This window comes from Mixophyes fleayi, chromosome 2, assembly GCF_038048845.1.
Source record: "Mixophyes fleayi isolate aMixFle1 chromosome 2, aMixFle1.hap1, whole genome shotgun sequence".
Classification (NCBI taxonomy): Eukaryota; Metazoa; Chordata; class Amphibia; order Anura; family Limnodynastidae; genus Mixophyes; species Mixophyes fleayi.
This window is the reverse complement of record NC_134403.1, coordinates 74,974,243-74,995,185: the sequence shown is the minus strand read 5'-3', so window position 1 is coordinate 74,995,185 and position 20,943 is coordinate 74,974,243. Positions and strand designations below refer to the sequence as shown.

The following is a 20,943-nucleotide window of genomic DNA, read 5'->3' as shown; positions in this document are numbered from 1 at the left end:
GATGGGTATGGATGTTTTTTTGTGAGTTTGGGATACAATGTGTAACATTTACATAAATTTGTGTGAGTTCCGGACACATGCAAAATGTGTCACTGTAGCACAGAAAGCACATCATTGCCTTGTTTTGCTAGGTAAGAAGTTTGGGGAAGGGAGCACTCCTATGTGCCTGGTTTTTACCAGCACAATCCTCTTTTGTCCACCTCAATTTAACTTTCAATGCTTATTTTCCCATAATGAACTTCTGTTGTACCAAGTTTACATAATCGGTTGTTGTAGGTTCCTATAACTGGTTTACATTATTTGAGAAAGGGGAAAGAAAAAAGGGTTCTGTTATTGGAGGGCCTCATTAATCCATGACTGGAAGTGCAATAAGTTGTAGGTATTTAAAATATTTATTATTTTTTTACATTGTTTGTTCACAGATCAGCATATAACAACACTTGACAGGGATAGATGTCAAAAATGCAACTGCATCCCTTAAATTATTAAACTTGTAACATATGAAATAAATTCAAGCACAATTTCACAAAATATAAATACCAAGTCAGTGTACAAAGGTAAAAAGAAAGTGTGCAGATATTTTAATAATAATAATAAAGAAAGGTAACAGGAAAAAACAATATAAAAGAAGGTGAGGTGGCCTGGCTTGCCGCCTTGAAATGGAGGTGGGAGGTAGGAGACACCAGGTGGAACAGATCTAGGGATTTAGGGAATTAAATTGAGAAAGGAAGGTGAATTTAAAAATATGAGGCCCATGGTTCCCATACATTATTGAGTGATTACATCTTTACTATTATTAACCTTAAAATAATAAAATTGTTTTTGTCTTTTATAGATTTTTTCCACTCAAAATATTAAAGTTACAAAATTAGTGATAAAGTGTTGAGAATAAGTGAATTATTTTTAAACATGGAGAAAAAACTTCTCTTGTGAGACCCTAGTGTCTGGTTAGTGTGCTCTCCATAATCTTGTTAGACAGATTAATATAATTTATTCCTTCATTGTTGTTATGTTACATTACATCATCTATCTTTATACTTCGGAAAGATTCTCACATATTGTACATTTTTAAAAACATTATCTTACCTTATTTGAGACCTAAAAGTAAGTCTCTTTGGACATTTATTTTTTAGCTTTAATGTATTTATTTGGGTGCCATGCACATACACAGGTGCATGCCCTCATTTCGCTCTTTAGCAATGCCTTTCTGCAGATGTGCTCTGACTGGTTGTGTGACTGCAGTACATGATAGGCTCTCACTGTTGGACCACTCCTTAATTAAAGTTTCATTATTTCTTCTTAAATACTGCTCATGCAAGCTTCATTTCTATCTTAAAGAGTGACATGTACTAGAAACAAATGTACTATTTTTATTGCATGCATTCCCTTACAAGTAATTGCTGAAACCAGATCGGAATCTTGGTGTAAAAAATAAAAGTAGCTTTGCGAGGCTAAAAAGGCTCCCCCTCCCAAATGCACAGGTTCCGTCCCATGAACCTTATTGAATATCTTGACCCACACAAATCTTACTTTTTGCATTTGGATGTAGTATTAGCTACTTTTCTGCAGCTAACCTACATTCAGCAAAGCACAGTCTTATTCCCACATCTCCTTTTACCAGAAAGAGGAAAATGTTGCACATTTTAGTCGTTGTCACCTTGAAGTGTGGGAGCAGTCACATGTGTGTATGTGCATGTGTATAAAATACCCTTACTGTAGACAATGACTGGTAAGATGCAGACACTAGGGGCTAGATTTACTAAGCTGCGGGTTTGAAAAAGTGGGGATGTTGCCTATAGCAACCAATCAGATTCTAGCTTTCATTAATTTAGTACCTTCTACAAAATAAAAACTAGAATCTGATTGGTTGCTATAGGCAACATCCCCACTTTTTCAAACCCGCAGCTTAGTAAATCTAGCCCTAGATGTGTACAAAAGATGACCATTTTAATTTTAAGCAACAACGCACCGTCTGTAAAGCAGTTATCTGGATCTAGATATTGTTCTGGCTGTTCCACTGGGATTTCTTCTGCTTCAGGTTTTATGTCAACTGTACTTCCCTCTGAAGAGCTCGTGTCATCCAGTTTCTCCATGAAAGTAAACAAATAAATATGAACCATAACCGGTGTAAAACAACTTTCAACAACTTTCCTTCCAATCTAGCAATGTCTACATAACTATTAGTCATGTGACTATTATTGTACGGCTGCAATACTTTAAATCTTCCATACTGTGATGGAGTTTGGTTGAATTTTTGGAGATATATGGTTATTATAGGGGCTTAAAAACCATCTGCATTTTATAATAATACATTTAGACCATTATAAAGAACACTTGCTGTCTCTTTCAGGGCTGCAGGCTCTCTGACTATTTTGCTAATGATGTCTCTTCAATCAGGGCAGAAGTGGACTCTAAAAGCTGATCACTGATAACAGCAGGCGCTTGGCAGACCATGAGTATTCCTATACCCAGTGCTTGCATATCAATATGGTTTTCGCCATCTGATTGTAACAGGTTCTCTAACTTTTTATTGTGCACCTTACAGTTTTGACTATACACCTCTCGAACTTAGAAACCACATAATATAAAGCAAGATTACAACTGTTCGTATATAATCAGGCAAGAACACTATGAAAGGTTTGCAGTATATGGTGCTTACAGTGTAAATACTGTTGCTGTGTTAATAGGCCGTTAAATGCACACAAAGAAGACACACAAAAGGAAGGGAAAAGTCAGTCATGTGAAAACCAGAGGGAAACAAGTACAGTATGTAATCTGGCACACATCATGGCATAACTAAACAGTTCACAGCATTCATAAAGCTTATCAGCACTAGTATGACTTCAATATGCAGGTGCACAAATTGCTGGTATGACACTAGCCTGAAGAATTCTAAAATCACTTGTGTAACGCCCCCTAGTGGCGTTTTAGTAAAACCTGCACCTCAGAGAAAACAGGAGGGGTCACCTAGAGGGCAAGCTAGAAGTTTATGAAGTTACATAAACTGGTTACCATGGTGATAACCCAGCCCAGCCTGTGAGAGGAAGGAGGGGCTGGAGACAAGAGAGAGAGAGAGGAGACACAGGAGAGAAGAGATGTAGCTGGGGACCTGGGAGAGTGGGGTGGAAGCTCCAGGATCCCCCAGCATTGCCTGGAAGTCTGAGCGCAGTGACTGTGCCAGGGCAAGGAGTGTGTGCCCTGGATGAGGGGGAGAACTCCATGTCACTATAGAGAACCCAAGAGAGGGGGACACTTTGCATGGAAGAGACCCTGGAGTGAGGGTTGCTACAAAGGGAATGGTAGCTGTATTGTCAGAGCCTGAGGCTGGGAGAGCCCACAGGAGACATCCTCCCTGCAGAGGAGGGGTGAGCTGCAGTTGAGAGTTACACAGCGTGTGTCAGAGCTGCATTGAGAAGAAGCTGCCTGCCTGTTAGCATCCATGTGAGTGCCCCTGCAGAGGAGGGTGATCTGTAAGAGACATGTGATTTGTTATATAACATCTGGATAACATTAAGAACTGTGCAGGAGGAGTAATGAGATATATTTGCAACCATATTCGTATTGCTCTTTAAGAACTGTGCTGGAGAGAGTAAGGCGCTATATATATATTTTTCTTTATTGCTGCAACCATTATGATTATCGCGCTGGAGGAAGAGGAGTGTAAATAAAGAGTTCAGTTTATCATAGAGATGGTCTGGCGCCCAAATTATTGTGACTTTTATTGCACTGCACCACAAAGTGACATTACCTGTGTCCCACTAACTACAAAGAAACACCTGCATGTGCAGGGACCCCCTGATCATTTACACCCATGCCCATCAGCTAGCCAGGGCTTGAGAAGGAGGTGCACTGTGTACCCTTTGCGCCTCATACTACACACAGTGACAGGTGGTTACACTTGTAAGATATATTGCTTCATCAGGATTTTACTCTAAGGCGGGAATTCAATTCCCCCCAAAGTACCGCAGCGCTAAAACTATTCCTGTGGTTTTAACTCTGCTTTCTGGCTGCGAGCAAATAACTGGGTCTTTATATCGGGTCTTTATATGTGTGATCTCTGCATCAGGTATGTAACACACATAAGTACCAATTAGTGTTACCAAATTGGGATTATGATTTAATAACATTTATTTTGTTCTTTAAGTACTGAATTTCAAATGTTAATAACTCACATCTTTACTTCCTTCTTCATCAGATACACTGCTGAAATCTTCAGTGTTAAGATTCTCAAAATCAGATTCTCCTACTGCAATGGGCACTTTGACTGTGAGGTTTGGATTATTTATGAAAGACATGTGATCCTCGTCTATCATATATTTCTCCACACTGCTTCCAATACCACTGGTAGTGCCATTCCCATTCTTCTGATATTCCATATCTCGATTGATGTCCACCCCTGCATGATTTACTAAGCAGTTTTTTTTCTCATACAAATCATCCAAAGGTTTCTCATCAGCATCTTTCTTTTTAAAGTGCTTTTGTATAAAGTTGTGGACATTGAGTTTAATCCAAGCTATGCCTTTTTTGATACGAATAACCGATATCTGGAGGTTGTTCATTTCTCCATCATCATCCGTGGCAGCCAGATTGTCTGCACTGAATGAGCTCAGTAACAAAGCAAGGAAGAGGTTCAATACCTGGGAAAAATGATATGTGATAATTACTGCAACTATACCCAGTATTCACATATTAAAAAGACTAATTTACTAACAATGTGCAAACATACAAGAAAGCTTTCTAACATAAACTAATCTAATTTGTGATAGATTTCGGAGTTCATTTGCACTGTTAGTAAATGAATCCCATTGTCTCTCATGAAACAGATTAGTTATAAGGCATGTATACATTTATAGGATAGAAAGGCAGTGGGGAAAAAAAATAAATTGAGAATTATACTCACCGTTAATTTCCTTTCCTTGACATACTCCATGGCAGCCCTTACAATGGATTAATACCCTGATCAGCTTAGTGTAGACAGGAAAAGATTTGCCCCACCTGGACCCTATAATAAGGCAGCTCCTCCTCTTCCTCAGTGTCTTTTGTCACTTCCCAAGCCGTCCTAGAACTTAACTATTAGAACAAGGGTGGGAAAATATAGGGCTGCCATGGAGTATGTAAAGGAAAGGAAATTAACGGTGAGTATAATTCTCAATTTTCCTTTCCCTACTCCATGGCAGCCCTTACAGTGGGATATACTAAAGCAGTACAATAGTCGGGAGGGCAATAAAAACCAACACCTTAAGGACAATCAAACAAACAATTTATTTACACCGTTTGCTGGAAAATTTTTCTCCCAAACTATGTCTCCGTAGAGGTTGAAACGTCAAGCAGATAATGCTGCACACCTTTTCTAAGCGACGACCATCCGGCTGCCTTACAGTTGTCAGTTGCGGATGCATGGGTTCTTTGCGCCCAGGAGGTCGCTACCTCCCTAGCTGAATGCACCTTCAGTATCTTGGGTACCTCACGCCCTTTCCCCCTGTAGGCCTGTGCAATCACTTCTCTAATCCACTTCGCCAATGTGGGTTTGAATGGGGCAAGCCCTTTGCGAGGACCTTCAGGAAGTACAAATAGGTGCTTAGTCTTCCTAAGCTTTTCCGTCTTGACAATGTAGGTAGATATGGCTATCACCACATATAGGGTATGGAGTTGTCTCTCCTCACTATTAGTGGGATGAGGGTAGAGAGATGGTAGTAGCAATTCTTGATTGATGTGGAAGGAAGAGACAACCTTGGGTAGATTCGTCCTCAAAATCACTTTATCTTCATAAATGTTCAGGAAGGGTTCTTCACACCATAACGCATGCATGTCCCCTATCCCACGAGCCGAAGTGATTGCCACTAGAAAGAGCACTTTCAGAGTGAGCCATTTAAGAGAAATATCATGCAATGGTTGGAAGGGGTCAGCGGTTAAGGCGTCCAGAACAATATTAAGGTCCCAATGGGCTAAGAATGGTTTTACTCTTGGTTGTAACCTCTTCAGTGCCTGAAAGAATTGAAAGACGAGATCCTGAGATGACAGCTTGGTATCAGGCAGGATGTTAAGAAGAGATATTTGCACCTTCAATGTAGACGGTGTTAGTTCTTTCACGAAACCATCTTTAAGAAACTCTAAGACATCTGGAACACTAGCGGACATAGGATCCTTCGCCATGTTCTTTGCCCAACAAATGAATTTTTTACAAATTCTGTAATATATTATAGAGGAATTATTTTTCCTTGCCTGAATTAGAATGTCTATTATCTCGTCTGAAACACCTTTAGATTTGGACGGCTTTTGGATTGGTGATCTGCTGCCCAGGGACGTAACCAAAGCGCTCTTCTTGCTACAACTGCCGAGGCCATGCTTTTGGAAGAGAATACTATCGTATCCAATGAGGCTTCACACAATAAATCAATGCTATTCTGCATAACCTCTAAGGACTTTGAAGATAGATTAAATAGATTGTATCTTCTAATATTTGTATGCAACGTGCTGGCCCACAATCTAAGGGCCCTAGCTACCAAAGCCATGGCTATCCCAGACTTTAAAGTTATGCCCATGGAGATGTGTAATTTCCTGAAGGAAGTCTCCATTCTCCTATCTATGGCATCTTTCAATGGTCCCCCATCATCCCATGGGAGTGGTCCTTGAGGATAAGCCGCTTATGGCTGAATCCACCTTAGGTACTGAACATCATCTCAGCATATCCTCATCCTGGAAAGGGTACATGCGGTTCAGTCTCCCCATGTTAGGATGACTTTTTGTCTAAGGCTTGCCATTCCTTAGAGATCAAGTCTTTAATCCCCTTATGGGTATGGAATACTCTAGATTTCACTTGGTGTTCTGAAAACAGTGCATCCTGTGGTTTGACCGGAACTGTAGGTTCCTCAATGCCTAGAGATTTGTTAATATGCTTGAGTATAACATTTATGGTATCCAAAATAAACATTCTGGGATCCTCTTTCACCTCAGCCTCACTATCTGACTCGGGAATCCCAGTCCTGAAGGGAACTGAATGTTTTAGAGGATGGCCCTGGCCTCACGTCCTCAATATCTTCTGCTATTGGAGTCCTCCCCTCTTTGCTGTGGGGACAGAAAATCCTGCATGGCCTTCACCATCCATGAAACAAACTTTTTGAAATGTTCTGGGGGGGCCAGGCTCGTCTATCGTTTCAGAGGTACATGACACACATAACAGATCAATGCAATCTTTCGGCAATCGGCCATCACAAGCTGCGCACACTCGATTCTTAACTTTACATTTTCTTTTTCCCTGCACAAGCTCCACTTAGGTACTGTAAACAATAGAACAAGAAGGTACTAAGTAAGCTATTCTAAAGTACACAAACACCCACTTCTAAGGGCTTACCTTGGGGTGTCCTTCAGCTTTTTTGGGGCGGGCTCCTAGTTCATAGTGCACTGTATCCAGATAGCTGCTAAGTCCTGCAGCATAGAACCCCCTATAGCCAACAATGAGTCTCATATAATGGGCATCAGTTGCTTTAAAAATGTGCCTGTCCTGACATCATCAGAGTGTGTCCACTGCAGGATAATGCTTTCACTTGTAAAGCTTTTCACCTGTCCTTTTGACAAGTGAACAGATGAATGGGAGCACGCCCGACTCGGAATTCCTAGGCAGCATCCAGACTTTAAAACAGCCCAGCTGAGGAAACTATACAGTTCCAGCCCATGCCCAGCTGGACTGTCCATACAGCCAGCCTCATGAGGAAAGCCACAAACCTAGGGTAAGCCCCTTTGAATAAAATAACAAAACAAAACAAAAAATGCTACACTGCACTAACCTGTCAGACACTTGCTGAGACAGAAAAAGAAGACACTGAGGAAGAGGAGGATCTGCCTTATATAGGGTCCAGGTGGGGCGAATCTTTTCCTGCCTACACTAAGCTGATCAGGGTATTAACCCATTGTAAGGGCTGCCATGGAGTAGAGAAAGTAAACAAACGGCAAAAGGTTACCATTTATTTAACAAATACCTTATTATTATTTGTACCACCGCCATACTTCTGATATTGTCAAGATAACAGATTAAAATCCTTTTTTATATAAATTTAATGAATTTTTAAACTTTTTTTTGAAGCCCTATTGAAATGAAAGCCCAAATCTACAAGCCGGCTCACACATTCCTAGGTATGAAGAGACTGCACTAGTATAGCTGTAGGTTAACCCTTGTTGCCCTGGTGATATTTTGCTAAATTGTGGTGAGGGGTTTTTTCAATTTGAAAAGCGCTGATAAAAAAAAAATAGTCAGCCTTATCTCAGTGATCACGAAAGCAGTATTTATAAGAATCATGTTGTACTTTACATACCAAAGAACAATTACATTTTTACATATATGATAATTAAAAACATAACAGGGTTTTGTGCATTTGACAAATAAAAAATAGTGACTGCCATGAACGTACAGATTAGTCTCCATACGTAACAAATAATTTTTCCAGATATATATACTTTGTTATGTATTGTATGGGCAACATGAATTATTCTACTGTAAATCAATTGTTCAGCATATATACTATTAGCTTGTTAAATAGAAGTGCATCCAAATCTGCAAACATTTAGTAAATGTAAACCTGCAATTTCAAAAGTATTGACTACTAATTGCTCGAAATGACTGTTGAAATGTACGTAATAGCAAAATTCAGTGTAAAATGTTTACAACAGACACATAATAAATACTGCAATAAAAATAAATATATTTTTACATTACGGCTTCCTGAATATAGGTAGAATATAACTGAAAATGTATTATGGACCCGAGGATGGAGAAACTAATGCATGTATCTGATACTACGGTTTCTTTTTTTTTCCTACTGTTGAAAATGAACAAAATAAACACTATGGCCCTGATTCATTATGGAAGGTTAAGCAAAAAAAAAAATGAGTAACTTTGGACCTTGGCAAAACCATATTGCATTTGAGGGGGAGATAAATTTAAAATGTGTGGACAGTTGTCGAAGATCAACTTTAAATTTCAGTGTAAGAAAAAAGCTATCAAGTATTTGTGTGCTACATGAAAAAATAATATGCACCCCTTGTATTGTAACATGGTTTTGTCCAGGAGAAAAGTTACCAATTTTTTTTGCCTTACTTTCCTTGATGAATCAGGCCCAAAGAGCTAGGTGGTACAGAACAGCAGATTCACCACATGGCTCTTGGGCCGTTCATAATAGATTAAATAAATAAATACATGATCAAGTAAGGTATTGGAAAAAGCAGTGAAAATCCTCATATCATTTACTTTCTTTTGGAATATATTTAAACAGATAAAAAAGCATCTGCAGCTCACCCGAAAGTTGCCATAATGAAGCTTGCACAACCTAGACTCAAAGATCCCATGTAATGGCTGGTTACCTCAACCATTAGATGGGACATCAGCCATTGTATCCATATCACTAGCTCAACATCTAGTGATGTAAAAATTAAGTAGTGTATATATATATATATATATATATATATATATATATATATATATATATATATATATATATATATACATACACACACATGTATATACAAAAACACATATACACACACGATATTGTGGATAACACTTATTTTTTCCACACATTGACTGAACCAATATTCATGAGCATGTAGCTTATGACCTCATGAGGCGCTAGTTATATCACTGAAGGATGAAGCTCTCTGTTTGATTACATTTTGATTCAGCTTGCAAAATGGCTACTTCCAATGTGTGCAAAATGGGTACCTCAAATGTGTGCAAAATTGAATAAATGAGTACATTAAACAAATACATATACTAACCACTAAGTTACCAATAACCATCACCATCATGAAGACAACCAGACACATTGCCTGTCCTGCGACCTCCATGCAGTCCCACATGGTTTCAATCCATTCTCCACACAACACTCGAAAAACAATAAGGAAGGAATGAAAAAAATCATTCATGTGCCAACGTGGCAGCACACATTCTGGGTTTATTTTGCAGACACATTCCTTGTAGTTTTTGCCAAATAACTGCATTCCCACCACAGCAAAAATGAACACAATTATGGCCAGCACCACAGTCAGGTTACCCAAGGCACCGACAGAGTTACCAATGATTTTAATCAGCATGTTTAGCGTAGGCCAGGACTTGGCGAGCTTGAAGACTCTCAGCTGTTGGTAAAAAAACAACATTCACTTTTAATTAATGATAATTGTGCATAACAAGCCTACGATTCATGCAAAAACTGTCTATTTGTTAATGGCTATATTTTATCTCACGTTGTACCTTTCAAAATTTTACAATTTGCAAATTAGAATATAATGAGCAAATATTATTTTCTTAGCATGATTTCCAGCCCCATCATTATTATGTGACCTTACAGAGGTACATGAAGTACTTCACAGGTAAGTGAAGGACAAATGTAAGCTTTCTTGTCATCATAATATTAATTTACCATACAGCATTGAATCTCTTCCATGTCCAGTACAGACTGAGGGTTATATTTCCTAAACTACGGGTTTGAAAAAGTGGAGATGTTGTATATAGCAACCAATCAGAATATAGCTTTAATTTATTTAGTGCATTCTACAAAATGACAGTTAGAATCTGATTGGTTGCTATAGGCAACATCTCCACTTTTTCAAACCCGCAGTTTAGTAAATATACCCCTGAATGTTTGATATAAATCATGTACTTTCTGTCTAACCTAAAGTCATATCCCTTAATTATCCCTATGCCTGCTGCCTTCTGGTGAACAATGGTGAATGATTTGCAAATCTTATTACCAAAGGGCGGTATATTAAAATGCGAGTGGACTTCCCCTCTAAAGATCTTCTGGGATCTATTTAACATTGACCTACATGATTCTTATGTTTTGTTGAGTAAAGCAATGATGGACAACCTGATACACTTCAAGGGCCGCATATCCATTCCTCTAGCCATCAAATGGGCCACACCCATCCGATTTTCCCAAATGCCACTCAAGCCCCCCCCCCTCTCTCATCCCAAAGCATCCCTCAGGCTCTCAGCAATGCCTTCCCACCTAGAACACACCTATATGCCTTTTAGAACCTCATTGCCCCCATTGAAACCTCAAATTCCCATATCCCTCAGACACCACAGAAAGCATTTCTCAAACCGTCCCAATACACCTCTCACTGGGAGTACCAGTGACCATCCGCTGTCTAATAACCCCTGACTAAAATATAATTATCCTGCTTTAATGAAGTAATCAGGAATCAAACAGTTCTACCCCTGGGAGGAATTAGCAAGACCTTGTGACACTGACTGCATGACCGTCCGCCTCTGATCTCAGTAGTACTGCTTTTGTTGCGTGGCCTCCCTGTATTGTGCAGAGGTAGTCACATGAGGTGGAATTAAGCTGCTATGTGCAAAGAATAAAATCAATTTCAGTCTTGGTCCCTGCTTTATGACCTGCCGAGCTTCACCTGCATCCCAAGCCTTTATCCAATATGTTGACGGGTAAAAAGCAGGAAGAAACTGGGGGCGGCATGTTGATCATCAATGGACTCAAGAATCTGAATGGCACTTATGCTTGCAATATAAATATGAATATGTGCTTGATGGAACCCTATTTCAAGATTTCTGGACACTAGTCTTCAAGTACATTTAACAGGTTATGTTTTGGGGATTTGCTAAACCATGCACTGTAAAATAATTGTATTTAACTGGGTCAGTAATTATTACACCTTTTCCCATATAGTGAAATCATCAAAATGTGGACTCTCGAGGTACTTGAAGACCAGTGCTGAGAATCCATGATGTAAACAAGCGAACCACTAGAGGGCACAATTTATTCTCGACTGAAATAACAACACATTCTTTCTAAAATCTACGAGTGATGTGAAATGTAAATATTAGTGTAATATACCAATCGAAAAGAACGCAGCACTGACAGTCCTTCCACATCTTGAAGACCCAACTCCATTAAACTGAGAGACACTATAAAGCTATCGAAAATGTTCCAGCCTTCCTGGAAGTAATAGTATGGATCCATTGCTACAAGTTTTAAAAACATCTCCGCTGTAAAAATGCCAGTAAAAATCTGTGAGACAAAGAAATATATATTATGTTTTATTTACTTGCCAATACTCAGTTCAACAGCATAATCAATGTTTTACATATATTTTATGCATAATTTCAATATTATACATTATATTTTATTTTAGACTTTCATAAGCATAAACCTCAAAATTGTATGTGATGTGTGAACATAGTGAAATCTGGTAAGCTAACATGGCTTCAGAGCTCAAAGAAAGAAGTATTGTAATTATATGTAGTTATCCAGCTTCATATAGACATTGGAGTTATACTATCAAAGCTGTACGTTATTGATGTAAGCCTATAACCATTTTGTAGTTTATAAGCATTATGAATTGATATTGATATTTTATTCTGAACAACAAACTTAGAATATCTCCCCTCCATAGTTATATTTTAGAGAGGACCTGCATATACATAGCAGAGCATTTTATTCATTGTATGGTGGACCTAATATTATTATTATCGTAGATTTGTAAGGCCCCAGAGTGCCCTGCAGCACCGTACATACAAGGTAGACAAAATAAATGCAGACATGAAAACAAAGGGTATGAAGGACCCTGCTCATTAGAGAGCTTACATTCTAAGTGAAAGAGGGCACAGCTGAAAAAAGAGGAGTAAATGTGTTTCAGAGTGGAGATTGGGATTGTTGTGAGGGTGCATTAGTGTTATCGGGGATAAGGTCACCTCTAAAAAAGAGATGAGTTTTCAAAGAGCATCTAAAGATTTGAAGGCTGTGGGAAAGTCTGATTGAGCGTAGTAGGGAAATCAATAAGTGGGGATCAGCACGGGAGAAGTCTTGTAGGCGGCACTGAGAGGTTGTTACCAGAGATGAGACAAAGCGCAGGTCAGAGGTAGATCTAAGAGGGCAGGAGGGAGAGTCCGGGCCCCAGGCAAACCATTGCACCGGGGCCCATATCTATATCTATATCTATATATATATATATATATATATATATATATATATATATATGATACACAATGATTCTAAGCCAAAAGTGAAAATAATGGAAACAAATTTTATACTTATATCAAATAGGCAGCTCCCCAGTCATTCGACACCTGTCTGCAAGTGTCAGACCTAATAGAAGAAAAACAAAAGACAGGGGGCGCCAAACATAGTGCAATTAAACGTGATACATAATAATATTATTCTCCACAAGATATGTAGTTCTCGTACCAGATATTTAAAGTAAAAACACCAAAGTGATAATGGGGAAATCAGAAAAACATGACCCTTCCTTGGATGTCTGGATCGTTGCCGGCTGGCACTTTCTTGATCACCTGTGATGTCCATGGGACAGATAAGCTGTTTTTCTATTTGTTTCATGTACGGGCATTAATTACTAGAGCTGCAGTGTGAAACGATGTTTTAATTAATTTTAATCTACTAGAGTATTTTAAGTGTGGTCTTTGATGGTATCACACTATTGTGGTCTCAATTTGAGTTTTCAGACACCTGGACATTACTAACTCTACTATCAAAGGGGATATTTGCCATTCAGGATTGTCCTGATTCCTACTGCCCACCAGTGGTGCCATCAGAGGGATTTCCCCATTATCACTTTGGTGTTTTTACTTTAAATATCTGGTACCAGAACTACATATGTTGTGGAGAATAATATTATTATGTATCACGTTTAATTGCACTATGTTTGGCGCCCCCTGTCTTTTGTTTTTCTCATATATATATATATATATATATATATATAGATATATAGAGAGAGAGAGAGAGAGAGAGATATAGATATATATATATATAGATATATATAAATATATATATATATATATATATATATATATATATATATACACACACACACATGTATATGTGTGTGTGTGTGTGTGTGTGTGTGTAAAATCCGATCCCCTTCTCCTCTTTTTTCCTGATTCCTCGCTGAGTCACTGTTGTCCGTTTTGCACTCCTCCGTGCTGTGCTCTCAGTGAATGACGGGCGTGATGACGTCATCACGCCCGGCATTTACTGCGAGCGCAGCACGGAAGAGGGGACCAGGGAGGGAGCCGGATCGCCACCTGACCTGAATGGTCAGGTGGTCAGATCAGGTGGCGACCGCAAAAGGTAATTTTTTTTGGTTTTGCTTGTTTACAGGATTTTTTATTTTCATTGAGAGTCCTGTCTGTGGCCCCATTGCCCGCAGGGCACCTGCCCATCATGCCCAGTCAGAAAGATGACCCTGGGGAGAGTAGTTTGATAGGAGATTTGAGATGTATGCAGGGGTAGTTTTGTTGAGTGCTTTGTAGGTAAGGGTGAGTAATTTGAATTTGATTCTGGAGGACACAGGGAGCCAGTGTAGGGATTTTCAAAGTGGTGCATCAGATGTGGAGCTGTGAGAGAGGAAGATCAGTCTTGCAGCAGCATTTATGATGGATTGAAGTGTGGATATATGGGTGTCAAAAATGCCAGATAGCAGGAGGTTGCAATAGTGAAGATGGGAGATATTGAGAGAATGGATAAGAGTTTTGGTAGCATGTTGAGTAAGAAAAGGGCGTATTCTGGCAATGTTTTAAGGTGGAGTCGCCAGGACTGGGAGAGAGTCTGGATGTGAGGAATAAAGCAGAGGGCGGAGTCAAGTGTGACACCAAGGCAGCGGGCTTGGGAGACTGAGGAAATTGTGGTGTTATTGACAGTGAGGGAGATTTGAGGGCAGGTGGTGACTCTGGCAGGAGGGAAGATAATAAGCTCTGTTTTGGACATGTTGAGCTTTAGGTAGCATTGGGACATCCATGTGGAGATAGCAGAAAGACAGTTGTTTACACAAGATAGTACAGAAGGAGAGAGGTCAGGGGAAGAGATATAGATTTAGGGGTCATCAGCGTAGAGGTGGTATTTAGGGTCGAATGAGCGAATTAGTGCCTGAAGAGAAGAAGTGTACAATGAAAAAAGTAAAGGGCCAGAAACAGAGCCTTGTGGGACCCCAACAGATAGTGGGAGTGGATGGGAGGATGTACCAGAAGTAGAAACACTAAAGGAGCAGTTCGATAGGTAAGAAGTGAACCAGGAAAGAACTGTGTCATGAAGGACAATGGAGTGAAGGGTGTGTAGTAGAAGAGGGTGATCAGCAGTATCAAAAGCAGCAGAGAGGTCCAGGAGAATGAGTATGGAGAAATTACCCTTAGATTTTGCAGTAAGTAGATCATTGGTCCCTTTTGTGAGAACAGTTTCAGTGGAATGTTGAGGGCGGAAGCCTTATTGCAGAGAGTTGAGAATGGAATGAGAGGAGAGAAAGTGAGACAGGTGTTTGTACACTAATCGCTCAAGTAGTTTGGAGGCAAAGGGGAGGAGAGAAATAGGGCGGTAGTTGGAGAGAGAGGCTGGATCGAGAGATAGGTGAGATGAGCGCATGTTTAAAGGAGGATGGAAATGTAATATAACTTATCATTAACTTTCTATATATCCATCAATATCTGCAAGTAAACTCTTGACTGTGGATCACTTAGTAGACAGCTGTGTATTCTTTACCATCCAAAGTAAGCAATTGTAGGTACAATTGGATAGCCATTGAATTTTTTAATTAATGGATAGTGGGAATACATTAAAGGTCTATCTTACAACCGTTTGTTTTTGTAAACCACTATAAATGATTGGGTGAGACGCATTGTTTGCCCCAACTCTTATCCAGGAAGCAGCGATTTTTAGCTAATTCCATTACAGTATCCATTCATTTTAATGGTGTGGTGTTTCCACCCTCTTCAAGTGAATGGGCAAACCTCTATCTATGGATTGCTCCATTTCTAGCAAAACAGGATTGTTATAGAATAATCTGCCATTTGTAACCCTTCTGGAGCTTAATGACCTTTCAGATCATTTCCAAATTATTCTGCTTATTTCTGTGTGTGTTTTTCCATGCCCAGCAGGATTAAATGCTTTTTTCCCACATCAATAGATATTTTTAAAAAGAAACCAATGTTCTATTTCAACAAAAGTAACCGTCTTACCAGATTTCCTACAATTAATACACTTTCAAATTCTTCTGTCATTGGGTAGTGTTCCATTGCCATGAATAAAGTATTGAGGACAATGCAAATGGTTATTGCCAAGTCCACAAAAGGATCCATTACAATCATGTTTACAATATTCTTGATACGAATCCACATAGGACAACAAGTCCATATCAAATAGGTGTCTGCAAACTTGTACCACCAAGGTGGACACTTCTTCTGCGAATCTTCCAGTTCTAGAGAAAATAAACCCACATCAAATTTAAAGACAATATGGACAAAATAACACAAATGCAACAGACCACAAGAAAAAAGAAACTACCGGAGCAAAGGCAAACAAATTGTGGTCCACTAGCTGTTGTTGGATCACAACTATGTAGCTCTCAAAGCCAAGTATTCAACTCAGCTTGGAGGGAGATGTTACTAATTAGCACTTTTACTACAGCCTCACATATTTCTTACAAGACTGATCATGTAGGCCTGCTAAATGGATTTTATTTCATCCCCAACTTTCACTATGTTGTGGGGAGAATCTCTGACTTAATAGTTGGAAAGTGTTGGAACACTGCTAAGAGGCGCAATGAATGTAGGGCTAAATTGCTTGTTTCCTATTGGGGTAATACACACAATCCTTGTGTGACCAATGTCTTCAATCATGCAATGCCAAACTTAAAGCAGTAAAAAGGTGTAATTAAAGTGATACTATTTATTGTTTATTTGGATAGAGTTTAGTTTGTAGGACTACTTAAGTCTCTTTGTGATAATAAAGAGAATGTCACATTTTTATAAGCACACCAGTACAATACGAGATCCAACTGTTTTCCTAAAAAGGTATACTGCAGATAAGCTCCCTCCCAAAGAGCAGATCAGAGAACATTTCTAATTCCAATAGAGAGAGTGTTCTTAAAATGGACCAGTTATCTCTGTTTTACTGTAAATCCGTCGACAAATATACAGATTGATATCTGTCTTTTTATATCTGTACAGTGGTTTAGAAGAGATATGAACATCTGCCTGCTTTGTAGACAGACAGACCTTATACTATCGAAAAGATTGACTATAAGAGCCAAGTCAGCCATCAGATATTCCCGAGAACACATTGACAAGTGTGCTATACCTTCCACAAGAGTCTGTGTGAGAACACTCAGAACACTATTGGCTCTGTTCTTCTTTGCGAATAATGAATTCAGCTGATCCATGGACACACGGAGGGACCCAGAAGGTTTCTTCTTAATTTCCACCTCAGTTGTAACCTGCAAAATAACACACTGTATTACATGAGAGGAAAAGGGATATTTAATCTGCACTTTTTCAGTTGACTGCTAGAAAATAAAAACTGCTAAACCTTAAAATAGTACAAATCACTATTTTCTAAATGCATGCATTGGAACCAAATATATTGCATTTATGTGCTTGATTTTGGCAGTGTCCTAATAGGAGATCATGTTTATATAATTATCACATAGCAACAACCATCCTGCCTCATTGCTTGACAATAAAACCTTTACTGGTGGTTTCCTAGTTGCTCATCTAGACAAAAATTAGAAGGGAATGAATGATTTGTTTCCTGTACCCTTAAAAAGTTTTTTAATGAACACTATGTGCCTGATTCATTAAGGAAAGTAAAGTAAAAAATGAGTAATTTTGAACCTTGGCAAAACCATGTTGCAATGTAAGGGGTGCAAGTGAGTTTATTATTTTGCACATAAGAAAAATACTGGCTGTTTTTTCATGTTGGACACAAATACTTCATAGCTTTATTTTTACACTGACTTGAAAAGTTGATCTAGGACAGTGATGGCAAACCTGTGACACTCCAGCCCCAGCATACTTTACCAGTAGATAACTAGCTGATAACTGGCAGAGCATGCTGGGACTTGTAGTTTCACAACACCTGGAGTGTCACAGGTTAGCCATCACTGATCTAGGACATTATTTACCTCCCCCTCCAATACAACATGGCTTTGCCAAGGTTCAAAGTTACTCATTATTTTTGCTTTAGTTTCCTTAATGTTCAACCGGTATGTCCATTTTATAATTGTGCAAATATTATATTGAATAAAGTAATGATAATACAACTATAACTAGGGTGAGAAATTGCTTATGCAGTACCTAGTGGCAACTTTACAAGGCATCAGATAACTGAATGCTTCATTTGTGTGTAAGCTGAACCTTTAGGTGCACTTTACTATGCAGCCAAACTGAATAGTACAGCAACATTTTTATTTTAAGCCACAACTTCCTTAAAAACACAACACACACCAGAGCATAAGTAACTTGAAGATTTGAAGACAAAAAATCTTCTAGAACTAATCGTACATAGAATGCCATTGGCAAATCTTTCATTTTAAATTAATGATTTTATTTATAGTACATACTTTTACATCTACCCACATTACTAAGATGGAATAAAAACAGCAATATTCTATTATATCAAAGATTATGAGTAAATGTAGTAAACAAATTGTATTTTGGATTGGTAGTTTTCCTTTCTCATAACGAAAGCCATGATGAAAAATACACTATGCACTCAACACTCTCAAATATGAAAAGGTGAGTAGTTTGATGGTTGTGTTCCTACTATCCTACTCCTCAGTCTCTGTAAGATGTTTATTAAATAACCACTAACATGATCAAAATTATAGGGCTTAAATCGCATGTAAGAATCCTGTACTCATAGGTGGGAATTCAATTCAATTTCTTTAGAACAACGTGGGCCGCACACTATTACCGTTACTATGGTAACAGATGCGCTGAATTTTGCTTGCAGCTCTGTGTTTATCTGCATTACAATACTAACAGTAATAATGCCCACCTCCTGTTGTTCTAAAGAACACCACGGGGAATTGAATCCCACCTTAGACCGCATTTAGGTCCTTTACCCACTGGTGTTAATATGCTGACTTGTGTTTTTAACACAAATACAATGCATGCAACTGCATGTGAAAATAAAACCCATTCTATTTTATGTGTATTTCAGGAATGAATACACCTGTGCTCCAGCGAAGAGATATGGAAAACCTGCACTGTTAGGGGTCCATGATGACTGGGTTTTGGAAACACTGCACTAGAGGTTAACAAGAGCATTTACCCAATTTTTCCCCATTCATTTCAATTTGGATTTTCATTTCCGTTGCCCTTTCATTTCAGTGGGGTTTCCAGAATGTGCGAAAACCCCATTGTTTATGGTACCCTCAAGAGCAATTTTCAGTTCAGTGACTAAGGTGCAGAATGTAGTAAGTTAATCTATTGTTTTACAGGTGCCTTGTTTCTTCACATGTATTGTGCTATATAGCTGTTTATCTTGGGGGTATTGCCCAAATTTCCAACACCCCCAAAATGTGTACACTGTGCTGTACCCAGGATAACGATTTTAAGTCGCAATTATCTTTTTTCTTTTAAAGAAATGGTAATCAAATAATAGTACTCTATAGAGAGGTCATTTGGACCATGTTCATACTATACTGTAATTGGCATTTTCTTTTTTCATGTTTCCTGCTAGTTGTTTGACTTGAAGTGTTACTTTATTCTGTGATCATGCATCATGCTGTTCTTAGAATACCCATGCTAGGTTAGAAAGGGAAATCAGAGTAGTTGTACATTTGGCTAACATGCTATCTGGATTAGATCATAAAGAATAACATAACAAAAATTATAAAATTGACATTTAAATAATTTGTGTTTATGAGGCAAAAACACACTGGAATTTACATATCTATTCCTCTATTGAAACATCACTGTCTTCTTCAATTGTATAATGTTAGCATGAATTGCAGATTTAATTTACTGACTTTACTTGCTGTAGAAGGCTTTCCTGGAATGTAAATCACATTCAAACTTACAGTAAAAATATTATAAGTCAATTTAATTTCTGACATGCGTCTCGTCACTGTTACATTAAAACATGACAAACTAAACTAAATTTAATTTATTTTACAAATCATGCAAACATGTTTTAATGCTTCTTTGACAGTATATGGACTTAAGCTAATAAATGAACTGACTACAATTACACTTAATACATTTTTTTTTGGTAAGGCTTATAAAATTGCTTTTAAATGTACCTGTATCAATTGCTTGGACACAGTGGAGGTCATTTACAAAATGCACCGAAAAACGCCTTGGTGTTGCAACTATGTACCTGGCTGGTTTGTCCAGCGCACATCAAGGCACAATGCCAACTCTGCTCTTGGTGGATGCTTCCACAATGTAGAAGTACTAAGTGTGTAGAGAGGCGGAGAAAGTCACGGGGTGCACTGTAAATGTCACGTAAATGTACAGCCTCCTACCACTTTAAGTAAATGAATCATGTGAGGGGATTGGAAATGTCTATCACATTTGGCACTTGTGTGGGAAGCTTTATTTACACTGATTACAAAGCACCAAGAAGTGCCCTTCTCCACTTAAGTGCAACATAGCTCAGAGCTGATGCAAAATTCCAGACCTTTTTCAATGTGAAAATGGAACATCTGTGTCAGTGTGCTCTGTCCAACTCATTCTTATTAATAATTTCACTCTTCCAAAAAAATAAAACTTTCAATAAATTCTACACTAATATTCAAAACTAGACGTACCTATCCTATGCCAGTAATGCTCCTTCCCTCAGCTTCTGCAAATTCAGCACACGCTGCCATCTTGCTCTGCAAACCAATTCTCTTTGGTGAAAATTAAGGAACACTTGCGCAAATCAAGGTGCATGGCAGGTCCAATGCCAGTTATGTACTTCACAGCAACCATTTTGTGCTTTGCAAATGACCCCCAGTCCCCTTTGGAGCTTACAGTCTAAATTCCCTAACACACATACACTAATTTTGTCAGCAGCCGATTAACCTACCATTATGTTTTTTGAGTGTGTGAGGAAACCAGAGCACCAAGAGGAAAAACACAGGGAGAATATGCAAACTCTCATGTTTGGGAACAGAACTCATGACCCCAATGCTGTGAGGCAGAAGTGTTGATCACTAAAC

At 38.6% G+C, this 20,943-nt stretch overlaps 1 protein-coding gene across 1 annotated transcript in view; it reads right to left on the bottom strand.

Moving 5' to 3' along the window:
• SCN8A (sodium voltage-gated channel alpha subunit 8) overlaps nucleotides 1–20,943 on the bottom strand; it is a 178,055-nt gene that overhangs the window by 40,046 nt on the left and 117,066 nt on the right. The window contains exons 13-18 of the mRNA XM_075199295.1: nucleotides 17,094–17,229; nucleotides 15,974–16,212; nucleotides 11,847–12,020; nucleotides 9,769–10,125; nucleotides 4,173–4,637; nucleotides 1,970–2,087 (exon numbers count right to left, since the gene is read on the bottom strand). Coding sequence (XP_075055396.1) covers nucleotides 1,970–2,087; nucleotides 4,173–4,637; nucleotides 9,769–10,125; nucleotides 11,847–12,020; nucleotides 15,974–16,212; nucleotides 17,094–17,229 — 1,489 coding nt within the window. The remainder of the gene's footprint in view (nucleotides 1–1,969; nucleotides 2,088–4,172; nucleotides 4,638–9,768; nucleotides 10,126–11,846; nucleotides 12,021–15,973; nucleotides 16,213–17,093; nucleotides 17,230–20,943) is intronic.